This window comes from Magnolia sinica, chromosome 5, assembly GCF_029962835.1.
Source record: "Magnolia sinica isolate HGM2019 chromosome 5, MsV1, whole genome shotgun sequence".
Classification (NCBI taxonomy): Eukaryota; Viridiplantae; Streptophyta; class Magnoliopsida; order Magnoliales; family Magnoliaceae; genus Magnolia; species Magnolia sinica.
This window is the reverse complement of record NC_080577.1, coordinates 27726432-27743314: the sequence shown is the minus strand read 5'-3', so window position 1 is coordinate 27743314 and position 16883 is coordinate 27726432. Positions and strand designations below refer to the sequence as shown.

At 38.8% G+C, this 16883-nt stretch overlaps 1 protein-coding gene across 1 annotated transcript in view; it reads left to right on the top strand.

The window, feature by feature from the left end:
- Window positions 1–15907, top strand: part of LOC131245847 (glutathione gamma-glutamylcysteinyltransferase 1-like) — a 53211-nt gene extending 37304 nt beyond the window's left edge. The window contains exons 6-8 of the mRNA XM_058245575.1: window positions 8285–8512; window positions 8994–9506; window positions 15425–15907. Of these exons, the coding sequence (XP_058101558.1) occupies window positions 8285–8512; window positions 8994–9506; window positions 15425–15514 (831 nt within the window). The 3' untranslated portion in view covers window positions 15515–15907. The remainder of the gene's footprint in view (window positions 1–8284; window positions 8513–8993; window positions 9507–15424) is intronic.
- The last annotated feature ends 976 nt before the right edge of the window (window positions 15908–16883 follow it).

Here is a 16883-nt window from a genome sequence, read left to right as displayed (position 1 = left end):
GATAATTGTAGCAAACAACCCATTTTCAACAATAAAAGGACCGATAACATTGGAGTGTTGTGTAAATACGTAAAATATCCAAAAAAAGGGAAAAAAATGGGGAAACTTGCGGATTTTCGTACCTATAGAAGAGGAGGGCCAATCGTAGAAGAGGATCGGTGAACGGAAATTGCGATGAGCCAATTGATTGATCGGTGTGCCGTAAGTGCCATCCAATCTCTACTTTCTACTCTTTTTTTTTTCCTGAATACGTCAAAAATTTCAAACCTAAAGATGATTTCAGTGAAGAATCTGCTGAAGATTAGGGATTTGGAGAGATTTTCTTTCAGGAATTTAGGGTTTTGAGGGTTCCCTTCCGAAACCCTCTTCCGTTTCGAAAACAGCCTCACGATGGGTTTTTACGGGGAAATCGGATTGCGTACTAAGTTACTTAGTATGCTCTTATCGTACTGAGTAAACTATGTTAGGCCCACTATGAATGTATCTGGTCTAACTTAGTACGCTCTTATCGTACTGAGTAAACTATGTTAGGCCCACTGTGAATGTATCTGGTCTATCCACGCCATCCATCCGTTTTTCCATCTTATTTTAGGGGTTGAGACCAAAATTTAAGCATACCCAAAGATCAAAAGGACCATACCATTGGAAACAGTTGGAATAATGACTTCCACCGTTGAAACATTTCTTCGGCCCATGGTGATGTTTATTTCTCATCCAACCTGTTCATAAGATCACAAAGACATGGATGAAGCGAAAACACAAATACAGGCTTGATCCAAAACTTCTGTGGCCCCTAAGAAGTTTTCAATGGTAGATGTTCAATTCACAGTTTCCCGTTGTGTGTTCCACTTAAGGTTTGGATATACTTCATTTTTAGGCTCAAGCCCAAAAATTATATATTAAAATGGATGGACGAAGTGGATAAAATACATAAATCACAGTGGACCCCACAGAGTTTACTTATACGCTTAGCCTACCGAGTCACTCAGTACACAATCCGCTTCTTTTTATAGGAGTAGATTTGCATGGTGTGCGGGTGTGAACGTCAGTGGAGTGTGGACATCACCAAGTTCCGTGGACCTGACCATGATGTAGGTGTTATATCCACACGGTCCATCCAATTAGCGGGATCATTTTAGTTCGTGAACCCAAAAATGAGGTAGATCCAAAGCTCGGGTGGACCTCACCGCCAAGGTAGTGGGGACAATGATTCCTACCGTTGAAACCTTCTTAGGCACTATGGTCCACAGTGGTGTTTATTTGTCATCCAAGTTGTTCATAAGATCACATGGAGATGGATGAAGGTAAAATACAAAAATGACATGGATCCAAAACTTTTGTGGCCCCTAATGATTTTTCAACGGTAGGCATGTTCAATTCACATTGTTTCCTGTGGTGTGGTCCATTTGAGCATTGGATATGCTTCATCTTTGGGATCAAGCCTTAAAATTATCTTGTAAAATGGATGGATGGGGTGGATAAAATACATAAATCACAATGGGCCTCACACAGTTGACTCAGTACAATAAGCGTATTGATTTATAAGGTGCGCACGTGTCACTTGTTTGTATCCGTGGATTGATGGGTCGATGTTCTGTGGGGCCATCATAATGATAAATATTTTATCAATGTCGCCATTTATTTTGATAGATAATTTTAAGGCATGAGTCAAAATGAGACAGATCTGCATCTCAGGTGGACCACACTAAGGGAAATAGTGGTGATTAAATGCCCACCATTAAAAACTTCATAGGGCCATTGTAATGGTTTTTTTTTTTTTTTTGCCATCCAACCTCTTGATTAGGTCACACAGATCTTGATGAAGCGAAGACAAGGTTTAGATTATGTTAGAATTTGCCACACGTACCATTTTCAAATGCTAGGTATCAAGTGTCATACGCAACCAGAGTATCAAATACCTTCCTTTTATGAAACAAAAGCCGATTAGCTGTTACTAGGTAACAACTTATTGGGTGTTACCCTTACCGCGTGGTGCCCACCTTGATGAATGTTTTCCACATCCATGTTGCCCATCCATTTTTTCAGCTCATTCAAGGACCTTATCCAAAAACTTGAGCAGATCCAAATCTGTGGTGGACCACACCATTGGAAAAAGTAGCGAATGAATATTAAAAGCTTTTTATAGGCCACAAAAGTTTTGGATCAAGCTAATATTTGTATATTCCTTTCATCCAGTTCTGGTTGAGCTTATCAATGGGTTAAATGGCAAAAAAGCACTACAGATTTGCTTTACATTGGGCCTTGGGAAGTTTTTAATGGTTACCCTTCAATCATCACACTTTCTTGTGGTGTGGTTCACATGAGATTTACACTTAATTTTTAGATCCATGTCCTAAAATGGGCTGTAAAAACGGATGGACGGAGTGGATATACAATATATAATCAAGGTGGCCCCTACAGTAAGGGTAACACCCACTAAGCTGTTGCCTGGATAACACCTAATCGGCGCCCTTATGAAACTGGGTGCGGATTGCGTGTGACCCCTGTGTGGGGCCATAGAGATGTATGTCACAAATCCACTCTGTCCATCTGTTTTGAAAGATCAGATTAAGACAAAATTCTAAAAATTTGGCAGATCCAAAGCCCCTTGGGCCATACCACACGAACATGGGGATTGAATGTCTGATAGTGACAAAAGTTTTGTATCAGGATGGTATTTGTTCCTACAATTTGTGTGATTGGTAATAATCGTACTGATGGTTTGGATGGCATATAAACATCATATGGTTAGCTACGGCCTACAGGAGGATTTCAACGCATTGGTGTTCCCACTGTATTGTTGGTATGACCCACCACCAGAGTTTTGGATCTGCCTAACTTTTAGAACATTGTCCTATTGTGGCCTTTCAAAACAAATGGTAGGAGTGGATTTGTGACGTGCATCTCTATCATGCAAAAACCACACTGATTGGACAATCCAATCCATCCTTGATTTGGCATCTTTGAGTTCATTTACTTTTACATGTCTTAATTACTGTATGCCAGTTGCATTTGTAATATATAAACTCATTTTGGTTGCTATTAAAGTGATTTTTTATGGCATCGCATGCTTTTCGGGTCCCATTAAATGAAAACTTATTATGTAATGTATTCTTTTCACAATTTTTTATTCCTAAATATGTAAATATATGTATTTAGGCATGTCTTGAAGTTTCATTGAAAAATTCCATCATTTTCCCCATGTTTCCCTCTTTTTTCCCCGCATTTCTGGTTATCGGCGATATTATCGGCGATAACGATATTATATCTTTATCTCTGGCCAGCGAAACTTGTAGCGTTATCGACAACTCGAACACTAATCACAGGATTAGTTACAGGGTTGGCAATAATCCAAATGAGTTTGATGTGATAATGCTGTTTGCATTGAACCTTGCTTGCATCTCTTTAATCCACCCTCGCGGATGAATTACTGGTGCTTTGGCCCACCCATTGAACACCTCTGATCAACGGACCAAGCCCGAATACGTTTGATGGGTAATTTCTCCAATTGGAGAAGACGACTAGCTCATCAATGTTGGATTTGGTTTGGGGCCCTCATTCTACAATCTGATTGTTGTAGACAGTCCAGATGGACCTTGTTGGGCCCACCTTTTGGACAACCACCACCATTTTCTCAGTGGGTTCCGAGATCTTGTTGCACACGATTTCTCGCACCTCATTGAATCTCCACGAGGAAACTCTAGACGGTTTTGTATGAAGCTTCCAGACTCTTTTCTGGATTCCATTTCAACGCATGGGATTACTTGGAGAGCCAACAAATGGTTCAGATTGCCTTTAGGGCAACAAATATCTCCTACGGAATATTCTAGCTGGTTTCTCCTTTTTGCCGTGAAAGAAACCCTAGTTTGGAGGGTTTGGATGCATTTAAGTGAAGGCTGAGATTGCTAGAATCTCCCTTCGCCTGGATCGCCAACTCATTGTACTAACATAATTTTCATTTTGGAAATGGTTTTCGACGCTGTGCGCACGCACATGCACCAATGTGTGAAGGCTTTAGGGTTCTGATCAGAACTCTGCCCTGCACATGATGGATGGTTCAAATTATTTGAATAGATGGAGGTGGGCCACTCGTTCACATGGAAATTGGCTGTTTAAAAGCCGTTGCTAGCGGGAAAATACAAAAGAAGAAGAAATTCTTTTTTCTTTGGTTTCATTGGGTCAAAGCCCGGTCAATGCTACTGACCGGTTTTGACTTCAAGTTTTTGTATTTTTATTTTTTGTTTGTATTTTTTTTTTTTTAATTTTTTGGGGTCCATTGGCCATCAAGACCGCACACAGGGTGGATCACCCCCTATTGGGCCATCTAACAATTTTAAAACTAATTTCTAATAATTAGGTGGGCCACACCACTTAAATTTGTGTGTAACCGTCAATTCCTGACGATCCAATGGTTAGATCAATTCTAAATCCATCAATCAACAGATTAAAGGTTTTAAGGATTGTCTGGACAAATTATGACGGTTAATTTTTGAAATTTGATAGTCCCATTGCCCCACGAAGTGTTAATTTGATCATTTGGTTGTTGTGGACCCGCCGAACGGTGGATTTGCTGATTTGGGTTTCAATATTGATGATGGATGGTTCATTCTACCTATCATGGTGTCACACCAAGTTTTGTTAAAGTTGGGATTTTAGAAATAGGGTTTCACATAAAATTTTAGTTTTAGTATGAGTGTTCACATGCGCATATATATAGATTTAAGCAAAAATTTTCTAGGTGACACCCGAGGACTTGTATTGGAAATTTCGGGGTGTTACATTAGGCCATGTGGCGATCTTAAATCTTGTCCATTGGAACTCTTTTACCCTTAGACTTCCTAGCAATTATCGAAAAGCCAGTCCAAAGGGCTATGAATAGCCCCTCCTCTCCTATTCTCAGCATCCATCAAGTCTTCCAAACGTCCATCAAGGCCTCTTCCATCCCCTTAGCCATTCGCCAATCTCATCCCTCCAAGGAGAGGAGAGAATAGAAGGAGAGGAATCCAACCCAACTCAGCTTAGCCCAGCCCAACCCTTAGCAACCTAAGTAATCAGAAACACCAATCCAAGCCACTCAATCCGAACCTTACGACAAGACCGTTCATCCATCCGTCCAACTTTGATAAGCTTTGTTTATCTCCGCTTCATCATCGTGCAATATTCATTCCCTTCTCAACCCCCCTGCTGATTTTGCCCATCAACATCACATATTACATGCATTGCATCTAAGTATTCAGTCGATTCTAGTGTATGCTCTGCGGCTTTCTGAAATATCGGATCCTGCCCATCAAAAACTCAGATTGACTGGTTATTTTGACCGCTTTGTCAACTGGGTGAGTCAAGGTAGATTTATCTAACTTGGGCCATCGCTTGTCATAGGCATCACATTATTACATTGCATTTCACACACTTACATCATCCATGTGCAAGAACTATCCGGATCCCTAACAGTTTATTTAATCCTGTGACGTGAAGACCATACAGTTGTACGAGCAGAGAGGATGCCTAACACCTTTCCTCTTTGTAACCGTCGTCCTTTACCTAGAATTTTCGTTCGCAAATTAAGGAGTCATTTTAGGACAGGGAATCCTTTGATTCCTCCTCCTAGGGTTTCTATAGGCTCTAGCCGATTATGGAAATCTGAGTAACTGGCTAGTGGCAACTACGGTCAAAATATAATACCCCCACACCACAAACACACTAGCAAAAGCCCTTGAGAAAGGCACTCGTGAGCGCGATTTGCCCGTGATCCAACATCCACACGAACATAAATCACAGTAAAACCCTAACCAAAATTTCAAGTCTTTTAGGAGAAGTCGGAGTTTAAGGAGACCATGAGACTCCATTAAGGCAAGACAAGTACCTTAGGCTGGGACAAAGCCCTAACAACGACCTTCGAGGAAACGACCACCCTGGTGCAAGCCATTGGGGGCCCCAGCTCACCACCAGTGGCTGGGGCGATCTTACCCAAGCCAAGCTTCTCCTTGTTTGACTTTGGTCGGTCAAACCAAGCCACTTGGACCCTTAAGGCTCTACCATTATTTTTTATTTTTATTTTTTTATTATTTTGCCATCAAGACCCTTAATGGCGACTGGGAGGTCCGAGGCCTTCTTAAACCTCGCAAAAGCGAAACCCCTAAGGATTGAGGGCTCTCTGAGCCTGGGGATAGAGACATCCATGACCCTCCTGAAGTGGCCAAATGCCCTAAAGAAGTTCAACTCATTCCAATTAGTTGGAAATCTATCCATTAGCAGAGCAGGGAAATCATTAGGGTTTCTATTGATATCAAGTCCTTTCACCCTCTTCCAACCTTTCCCTGCTGGAACCCATCCACTGTTGTCGAGATCTCGCACATTTGATGGAGACGCTAGGGTTTTTTTTTGTTTTTTTTAGGGGGGGGCATCCTCCACAGATCTCCTTCTTCCTCATTGCAGACAACTACTACTTGACCTTTATCGCTAGGCCTGTCAAGGAAGGTTCTCTTAGTTGCTAGGGAACTCCTTGCATTCTCATCCTTCTCAAGGAACATATGCCATTGACCTCCAACATCTTCTCTCTCGGCCACCACCGCACCTTCCCCATTTGGCCCTTCTAGAAACACCCTGTCTTCGTTGCGAATCTTACCTTCCATCGAGAGCCATGGATCTCTCTCCACTCTATCACGGAATTGGGACTTTCCATCGAAGGTGGTGATTGGAACTTACATCTTTCTATTAAGAGATTCTTGCTAATATATTACAAGATTTCGTGAGTTTCCATTGAACGTTCCTCCATCTAATATTTTCCCATTATAGAAATATGATCAACAACTTCAGCTAGTTGAACAGAATTAGAATCGGTATTATTGGGAACATAGCCTGATTAGCATTGCACATAGCCTGATTAGCATTGCACATGCATATTTGCCTTAAAGATCGAATTATGGGTATTACTATCATCCCATTGTTAAGTCCTTCGTTGGCAATCTCTCCTAGTTTTGTTTTGGCACATTTATTATAAGATTTTAGATTTACTTCTATTTTCTGAGATTTCTCCGGTTCAATGGACATTCTTTCCATCTTTTGCACTTGGATTCCCAACATGCACAAGAAAAGTTTGGCCAGCCCGTTTTCTCATTCCTGACATCATCATCATCACTTAAGCCTTCTCTCAGATATGGGATCCACTTTTATATGTTCAAATGTTATGCATTAACATATTCAAATATTCTTAAAGAGTTCCAAGTTAAAAATATGCTACCTAGCAGTACCTCTAGGATGGATGGATTGGCTCTTGCACTTGTCTACCTTGCTGGTGCATATAGTGGTCTTTACATGAGCTGCCTTGTGCCCACATGTGGGCTCAGCAAAGCTTGGCAAATGAACAAAAAATTTATAGATCCTTTCTCATGTGCAATTTCGACCAACTTTCATATATAGAATTAGACTATTGGATGCTTTTGCATGTAGACAGCAGTCAAAAACCAAATAATGAAAACGGCAGAATAAAGAAAATGAATAGCTTGCAATGGCTTTCAATGTGCTCCTAGTGCATCCTTTTTGAATCAACTCTCTTTTTGAAGTACATGGTAACCTACCATCCGCATGGAGTATGAGACAATTATGATGCATTCCAAAGATATGAAACTTCCAATAATGCAATAAGCCTCTGAAATTTGTTTCGAAGTGATCTATTTACTGTAGTATTCATAGAGAGAATATTTTTAAACATAGAATGATTGAGGATGAAAGTAAAACTGTGCTTGACCTCGAGCATCCTCAACTTGTAGGAATTAATTCTGGGAAACCATATTTACACCTTTTCTTGCTGCTACATGTTCCATGTTTTTCTATTTTTGGTAATACAATAGTAAAAAAGTTTCAGTATTGTATTATGACAAGTAAGAAATAGTGTGCATGTATCAGCTGAGAGGGTGTAAGTAGTGTCACCCTTGATTTTTGGTGTAGTGTCTGATATAGGAATTTTTGTTTAAGGTGCGCTTGCGTGCACCAAATATCATGTAATTTCATGATTAATCCATCTAATTTGATGTGAAATTTCATGAAATTAGCACTTCCGATTGCAAAATATTTGGAATTTCATAAGGAAAAGGTAAGATTTCAACACTTGCTGTACACCAGGAAGACTGGTTACAATCTAAATTACCATAAAATAGATTACTTGCAATCTTATCATATGTTTCAAGTGGGTTCTTATCACTACATGGTAATGGTATGACTCATTGGATGACTTTTTGGTGGTCATGACTGAGTAAATTAAATTTAACTTTGTGACTTTCCGCAGAGCTGTAGACACGAGGGTTGGGTCAGGACTGCGAAGTATTTGATTGAAGATGTCCCGCTCCTGTTGAAGTCTGAGGATGTAAACAACATTCAAACTGTTCTTACTGTTCTATTTTCATCTCTACCCACCCATGTTGGGGAGTTCATCAAATGGGTTGCAGAAGTTCGGAGGACGGAGGAAGGGGGGTCGAGTTTAAGCCAAGAAGAGAAAGCGAGGCTTGCTGTTAAGGTATTTTTGGTTCATAATCCCCCCTTTTTTTCCAGTTTTTCTTTTGGTTTTCTGTGCAGGTACAGTAACATTTAGTCAGTGGTATTGATCCTGCAGACCCATGGCTGATGCTCTTTGGCGATGGATTCAAATTGTCCGATTTGCGGACCACCTCTTTGACTCACAAGCCTATAAATCACGCTGATTGAGTGTTCAGAACTAGATGTTCCATCACTCATTTTTACAGAGTCAATATAAGTTTAGAGTGATGGCCCAGAGAATAGATGTATAGATTGAAAATTTTCCCATCCATGAGGTGGCCTATCAGTTGGTCGGTTCAGATTGATCGAGACACCTGCCAATCTTCTCAGTTTAGGGCAGACACCATCTACTAAATAGCACTGAACACCTGATCTGGCCCCCCTGCTTTACTGACACTGAAACTGTATATCTTTGCTTCGAAAACATCCAAACCATCACATTCTTATCTTTTTGGTTTCAGGAAGAGCTATTGAAACAATTCCATGAGACTGAACTATTTAAACGTGTGACGGAATGGCTGTCTTCTGTGAGCCCTTGTTTCAGAAACATCTTGTCTTTGAGTAATGGAGACACTTTACCTGAAATTGCATCAAGCGTTTGTTGTCAAGGTGCGGAACTATTGATGGGGAAGGCTGGAGCAGCTGCTGGATTTTGCTGCAAGGCTACGTGTGTGAAATGCTTGCCGGCTAATGGTGACCTGCCGAAGACGGTTGTCTCCGGGACAGTGGTGACAGGTTTTAGCAAGCAAGAGGTTGATATGCTGGTACCTGTATCCCCACCAAGGCCAGGGAGTTGTTGTGGTTCAGCTTCAAGTTGTTGTGTTGGTATGCATCCAGCATCTAACGATGTTCTAACAGTTCTGGTGCTAGCCTTGCCTCCACAAACATGGTCTAGTATCAGAGATGAGAAGCTGCTATCTGAAATTCAAGGCCTTGTATCGATTGACGATCTTCCTGTCATGCTTCAAGAGGAGGTATGTCGACTTTTCTTTTCTATAACATCATCTTCCTTGACTTTGGGTTTGAGTTGGTGGTTACTGTGTGAAATTCAGCTGTTAAAACTGAAATTTGGTTGATTGCTAACTCTACTGAAGAATCACTGAAACTGTACAGTTGAATGCATGTTACTAACAAATGGAATCATGTTTACATTTTCATTTGATTTGTTTGGTAAGGAAATAAAAGAATTTATACGTTCTTTAACCTGATGTTATGCATAGCATTGTTGGGTTTCAGTCTGTGCATGTGAGCCCCATTGTGCAGTAATCCAGACCATTGATCTAAAGCTCCACAATGTGGATGGACCATGCTCCAAAATTGGAAGATTCTAGGCATCCAAAATTTGGCCCCTTTTCAGTTAAATGTGAGCTGTTGCTGCATTTATTTATTTACCATCTATTTGCAGCCTACCTATGAAAGGGTGTGGTTTGTCCCCATTGAGGGTATTGTTGCGTAATACTCCTGCTCTGGGCCCGCCAGATTAATAGTCTGGATTACCACTGAACCATGCCCTACTTGTACCGACCAAGGACCCATACCATACATATGACACTTTGCTAGGAAATAATATCATTTGAATATTAGATTTCTTGGCAATCTGTATTTTTCATATTGTTGTTTCTGTAAGCAAATTAACCATTCGGTCGTTCCATTTTCTTGAAGAACATGACCCCTTTTAAACTGCGAATGTTAGAGGCTGTTTGGATTCAAACACAGTTGTGTTGGAACAGGCTGTCTGGCGCTGATAGTTTGTCTTTGGTTTGTCAAACTCATTTATGCAGGGAACCTGGGAAAGGACACCGTGTCCACAAAAATTGACTGTTGGCAATGATATCATGTCTTTGCAAAAAAAAGAAAAAAGGTGGATTAACAACAGGGCTAACTTATCCTAGTTTAGTGCATGCAAGATCAATGTTTTATGCAATGTTCAAGTTGTTGATATAGCTACAAGTTTCTCTGTCTGGTGATAAAGATAAAATACCATTATTCCCAATAACCGGAAATGCGGGGAAAACATGGGAAAACATGAAATTTTTCAATGAAACTTTAGGAGATGCCTAAATACACATATTTGCATATTTAGGAATAAAAAAATTATAAAAAGAATGCATATATAATAAGTTTTCATTTAATTGGGGCCTAAAAGCATGTGTTCTCGTAAGAAATCGGTTCAATTGTAACCTAAATGATTTTATATGATATACATGCAAGTACCATACAATAAGTAGGACATGTAGAAGTAAATGAACTAAAAAAATATACCTATCTAACCATCCCTCATACCCAATTAAGAACCAATTAAGCAAAGAAACATGGCATAATGCAAATGCATACATTATACATCCATCCAGCCAGCCAGCCATCCATCCAACCGTCACATCCATCCATCTAAACAATCACCCATCTATCCAACCATAACATTCATCCATCCATCCATGATCCATCACATCCATCCGTCACATCCAACCATCCATCCATCCATCCAAACAATCATCCATCCATCCAACCATCACATCCATACATCCAAACAACCAACCATCCATCCATCCCATCCAACCATCCATGCATCCCATTTATCCATCTACCCCATCCATCCATCCAAAGAACCATCCATCCATCCATCCATCCCATCTATACATCCATCCATCCAAACAACCATACATACATAGATACATTGCATGATACATGATACATGATATATTTTAAAATATATTTTTTTAATTTTCAAAAATGTAAAAAAAATAAAAAATAAATTAATAAATAATTATTTAATCTTTTTCTTTTTTCCTTTAAATGGGCCCCCATGGGCCCCATTTAGGTTAGCCTATCCATCCATCATGATCATTTAAAAAATGGGACCCAATGGGCCCCATTTAAAGAAAAAGAAAACGATTAAATAATTAAATTAACATTAAACAAATAATTTTCGTAATTTTCAATAATATAAAAAAATTGGAAAAATCAAAAGATTATAGGCATTTGATAGATCAGCCCTTCCTCCTAATCATATAAAAAACTGGGCCCCAATTTGGTATTTTTGGGGAGAAATTGGGGAAAATCATATTTTCCCCAAATTTCCCAAAGTCAGAGAGATCTAATACCAAATCTCTTGATTTTCCGCTTCAAATCCATGTCAATGCATGAGAATAATGCATAAACATGGATTTGAAGCCAAATCCATGCTTAAATTGAAGGAAAAAAGGTATTTTAAGGATTTATTCATACCTCCAAATTCCGGGCCACCCAAGCTTTGATCTCCGATTCCAGCCCCAAATCAGTTGTTTAATCCACCGAGCTTGGACAGGAGTTGCTGATTTTTACTCCACAACTCATATTTGAAGGCTGATTTCCATCTCCCTTCGTTTTTCCCTTTTTTGTTGTTTTTTTTTTCTTTTTTTTTTTTTTAATTTTTTTTTTTTGATGATTTACGCAAGTGCACTGTCGAGTTGCTGTGCTTGGCAATAACATGATTAAAAAAAAAAAAAAAAAAAAACAATATGTATCGACAAAATCAAGAGGTGTTGGTTGTTGGCTACATCCCTTGAAGGAGGTAGGGGTCGATTTTATCGCCGACAACAAGTAATATCGAAAAAATTGATATTTTCGGCGAGAATAGCAAGTGAATAGAAAAAAGGGGGGTTTCGGTATCGCTGGAGCTGTGATACCAATAATTTTGCTGATATTGTCAATTTTTTTTGCGACAACTCAAACACTGGTTCTATGCACATCAGTTGCATGTGCCAAATGTGCCACATTTGTACCACCCAAGTTCCAGCGCCCCACACTTGCACATGTGCACCATCAATATTCAAGCGCCAAACATGTGCTATGTGTCAATGTGCACATGAGCTATAAATGCTACATATGCCTAAGGAATTATGTTAAAGTATCAGCTTGGGTATCCACTTGCTTGTTGGTTGGTACAATACATGTTATATTGTCCTTAATGGATAATATTATTATTATTATTATTATTATTTTATTTTATTTTTTTGTTTTTTGAAAAAAAAAAAAAAAACTCAATTTATCGGTAAAATTCTAAAACATGTGAGGATCCCAAATGTTTATTAATTTTTGTTTTGGACATGTTTTTGATGGTGTAATGGACCATTCTTTGGTAACAATGTTGTTTGTTGGGCAGTGCCAACTTGACCAGCTGAAAGTTGACCAAATAGGCTCTAACGAACACAAATCAAGCATGATTTGATGGTTTAGGGCCCATTAATACATGCAAGAACATAAAAAAAGAAAAAAGAAAAAGGAAAAAAAGTGATTGTTTACCCCTTTTATTGAACGGTATAGATTTATTAAAAAGGGCCACAACCAAAATACAAATACAAAAAGTGAAAAGTAAATAAAATTAAAAACCTACCCAATTATCCAGAAACTAATGGATAACTTTTGATGCAAACCCTCATTCCTTAATGTGATATTTCGCCATTTGGAATACTTCGTTCGGATGCACTCCTTTGCTGATTCCTAAAACTGCGATTATTCCTTTGTACATATAAACCAAATACCCACAAGTAGACTTACATGCGCCAAATGCATTTCCCAACCTTTCGTTCTCCTCCACGATGCCATGCCAACAAGTGATGATCAACAGAGTTCGGCATCACCCATTGGACTTCGAAAAGTTTCAAGAGGCTATACCACAAACTTTTTGCAAAAGAACAATGGAGGAAGAGATGGTCCACTGATTCCGCATCTTTATAACACATTACACATACATTCGGGCGGACCAACTTTCATTCAGAAGTGATTGTTTACCCTTTCTTCTGATTTTTCCTAAAATGATCCACTCCGCTTGTGTTCATCGAACTCCATGTAGACTTTGTGTTTTGATCATCAAAATAGGCCTAAATATAATTAGTTTCTAAGCTTCATTTATGGTTGAAATGAATAAAGAAGTTGGAAAATGAGAGAAATTGAAAAAAGAAGAAGAAGAAGAAGATCCATAATGGGTCCTTTATGTGTGTAACAGAGCCCTGATATGGGCTGATATGGCCATTTTTCATAACTGACCAGTTTGCCCCTATATAGTGTCATTAGGGTGGCCGTTTCCTTAATGTAACGGTGGATACGGCTATAAGGTAACCCTTTCTAATTACCAAGATATGCCACCATCTAGATTAAGCTCCTCACATGTGCCAGTGTTCGAAATATTGGTGTCGCGTTACATATCGCATCCTTGGGATACAGATATCCATCGGTTATTGCACGGGATATATCGTTTGTATCTGGTAATTTATCGCACTTTTTGGGAAACATTAGGAAAATGGTTGAATTTTTCAATGAAACTTTAGGGATTGTTAGAAAATACCTTAATATACACTTTTAAATCATAACATCTCAAAAAAGAAGTGCACATAATAGGTTTCCTTGGTATAGGGTCTCAAGCTGTGCGATGTCTAATTGAACTAATGCAACTATATTCAAATTGAATGCTTAACATTTAGAGTGCATGTGATGATCATTTCATCTACTCCTAAATACTTCGAAATTAGTTTCAATTGACAATAGCAGGTTGAAGGGAAATTTTGAAAAAAAAAAAAAATTTTTAATTAAAAAATAATTTTTATTTTCCGAAAATTGACAAGGACTTAACAAATCAGTAGATCAGCTCTCATACATGCTTGATTTCATGTTTGGAGTGCAACATTACAAGCAGTTTGGGAGATTGGGGAAATTTTGAATTTTCCCTAAATCGGACCACCTACACTCAAATTTTGAAATTAGAATGTATGTGATGATAATTTCATCAAATACTCTTAAATACTTCGAAATTAGTCTCAATTGACAGTTGGTTGAAGGAAATTTTCGAAAAAAAAAAAAAGGACAACATGAAGAACCAATGGATATCGAAATCAAAGCCCCAACTCCATAACTTTTCATGCAAAACATGAAGAACTAGTGGAATTACAACAATTTGACACTGATTTAATATAATTTTTTAAAAAAAGGATTGGAAACTGAAAATGCTCACCGGATCGAACATGTGGGATATATCGGCACTACCAAAGTGTTTCGTATCACATAGGTGGGATACAAGATATATCGTGGGATATATTAGCCGATATCGTCGATATTTAAAGCATTGCATGTGCCTCGGTTCATCCCTACTTGTTCTAAAGTGTTTGACAAACAAGGAAGAAAATAACTAGTCTAAGATGACTTGAATAACCATCTAAGATAGCATGACCTAGAAAGCCTGTGCCGGCACAGCTTTTCTTGCATCCAAATGGCCCCTTGGGAACATGGACATATCAGGTGTGTTTCTCTCAAACATGGACAGTAGGTGTCAGATTTACTAACCTTAGAGAACCTCATATATCCATACATAGTTGATGGTACTGAAAGACATTATTATATAAGTTTAATTTCATAAAAGGAACATAGGGAAAGCCTAAAACAAAGAAGAGAGAAAAAAGAAAAGGAAAAAAGCTAGGCAAATAGAGTTGTTTTCAACAAATTATTATTCAAGTCATGGCAAAAAAAAAAGCTTCAGATTTTTTTTTATTATTCTTTTATGAATTCAGCAATTTTTCTTTTTTTATTTTTTAATGTATTGTTGGTACAATGTGGATTAGAACTTTTAATGTTACATGTTCCAATGGAATGTCATTGTTAGGTTTATTAAAACAATACTGCCAGAATTCCTTTTTGTCATAAACACCAACTCCTAATTTGTTTCATCATAAATCTCAAGAATTTCCTCTTCTTACGTTTCTTGAATTCACTTTTGAGCAATCATTATTATTGGGCATGACAATGTATGTGTCCAGACTCCAGAAGCTTAAAAAAATGCTGTTGTCTGCTTTCACCACTTTCATCTATACGATCCATCTAGAGAACCCAAACTGAAGATTTCTCATATGTGACTTACTGGCAGGTGCTGCACTTGCGACGGCAGCTCTATTTCCTCAAGAGATGTCAAGATAACAAGGTGGATGATGATGTCAGTGCCGCTCCCGTTGGCTGATATTATTGATCCCCCTTATTTCTCTTGGTGCATGAGAAGAATGCTTATATTCCTATGTTTGAGATTGTAAATTCTTCAGGAAATCAGCACAAGCTAAGGAACTGGATAGACATTGCATAGGATGTCGTTGTTCAATAAGGTGGAAGGTGAAGATACTGCTGAGAGATGGGGATGTTAGCAAGTCGCTATCATCTCGTTGTTGGTGTTTGGTGGAAGGATGGCTATTTTGTGAGAGATATTTTGGCCTTTGGGTTAGATCTCAGCTTCAGTGAAATGTTTCAATTCAACACAAATCTTGGGCCAAGGAAGATCTTTCGATGAAATTTGTGTAATTCTCCAGTTTTTTGAATATTAATATATTTCAGAATGGAGGAATGATCTGATCAAATTGCATATCATTGTCTCGAAAATCACACAATGTACCCATATATACATATGGGTTGTATCACTGAACCATTGTGCGCGTATGATGCACATGTGCCAACATGGCAGGGGTGCGTTGAACATTCAAAACATGCGTAAGATGGCCCCTACCATGAAGATGACTATTTGCAAGAAACAGGCTACTCCAATCATGACCCTTGGACCCACTAGATGAGTGGGCCAGTGACTTATGCGTATGGTCATCTTCATGGTGGAGGAAACATGTTTGATTATCACAGCTTGCCTAGTTTACCAGATAGTAGGTGGGACCCATATTGGTCCGTCACTGCCTGAACAATCAGTACCTCTCAGGTGAGATTTGAAAGGTCAGCATAGTTTGTGCATGTCCTTTGTTTTTTCATGATGATAGAAACCATGCTGATCTTGATACGGCTGGCTCTCACAGTTTATCCCTGTGTAGTGTTTGGGAGGGTGAGATCTCCACGCTGCGGGTGATCGGGTCATGGCTAAGATCGATGGTGAGAGTTCACCTTAAACTCCTTTGTTACTACTATGATGGACCTTGGCAATTCCTAGTGTTGTTCTCATTTGGGTCTTGTTATGCTTATTCCAACTGTTACAAAATCATCTTCTAGCTTTAGGGCATTGCAGATTACTGATGGAGGCCAGCATCTTCTAGCTATAGAGCATCAAGAAATATCCTTTAGCCATCATATAATGTTGGATATCACATATGATGGTGTCATTTACCTTTTCATTATCAGTAGCCATTTATAGTAAATGGTTATGTGTTTTGCATAGCCATTGGACATTTTATTATGGTATGAATTGCTCCGATCGTCCCACACGCCCCCATGAATCACGATGAAATATCCAAATGGAAGCTATGACTTAGTTGTATTTTTATTTATTTTTTTCGAAATTGCCTACTTTTACTCATTTGAATTCTCGAATGAGGCTAGTTATGCTGCAAGTCATTGCAGAA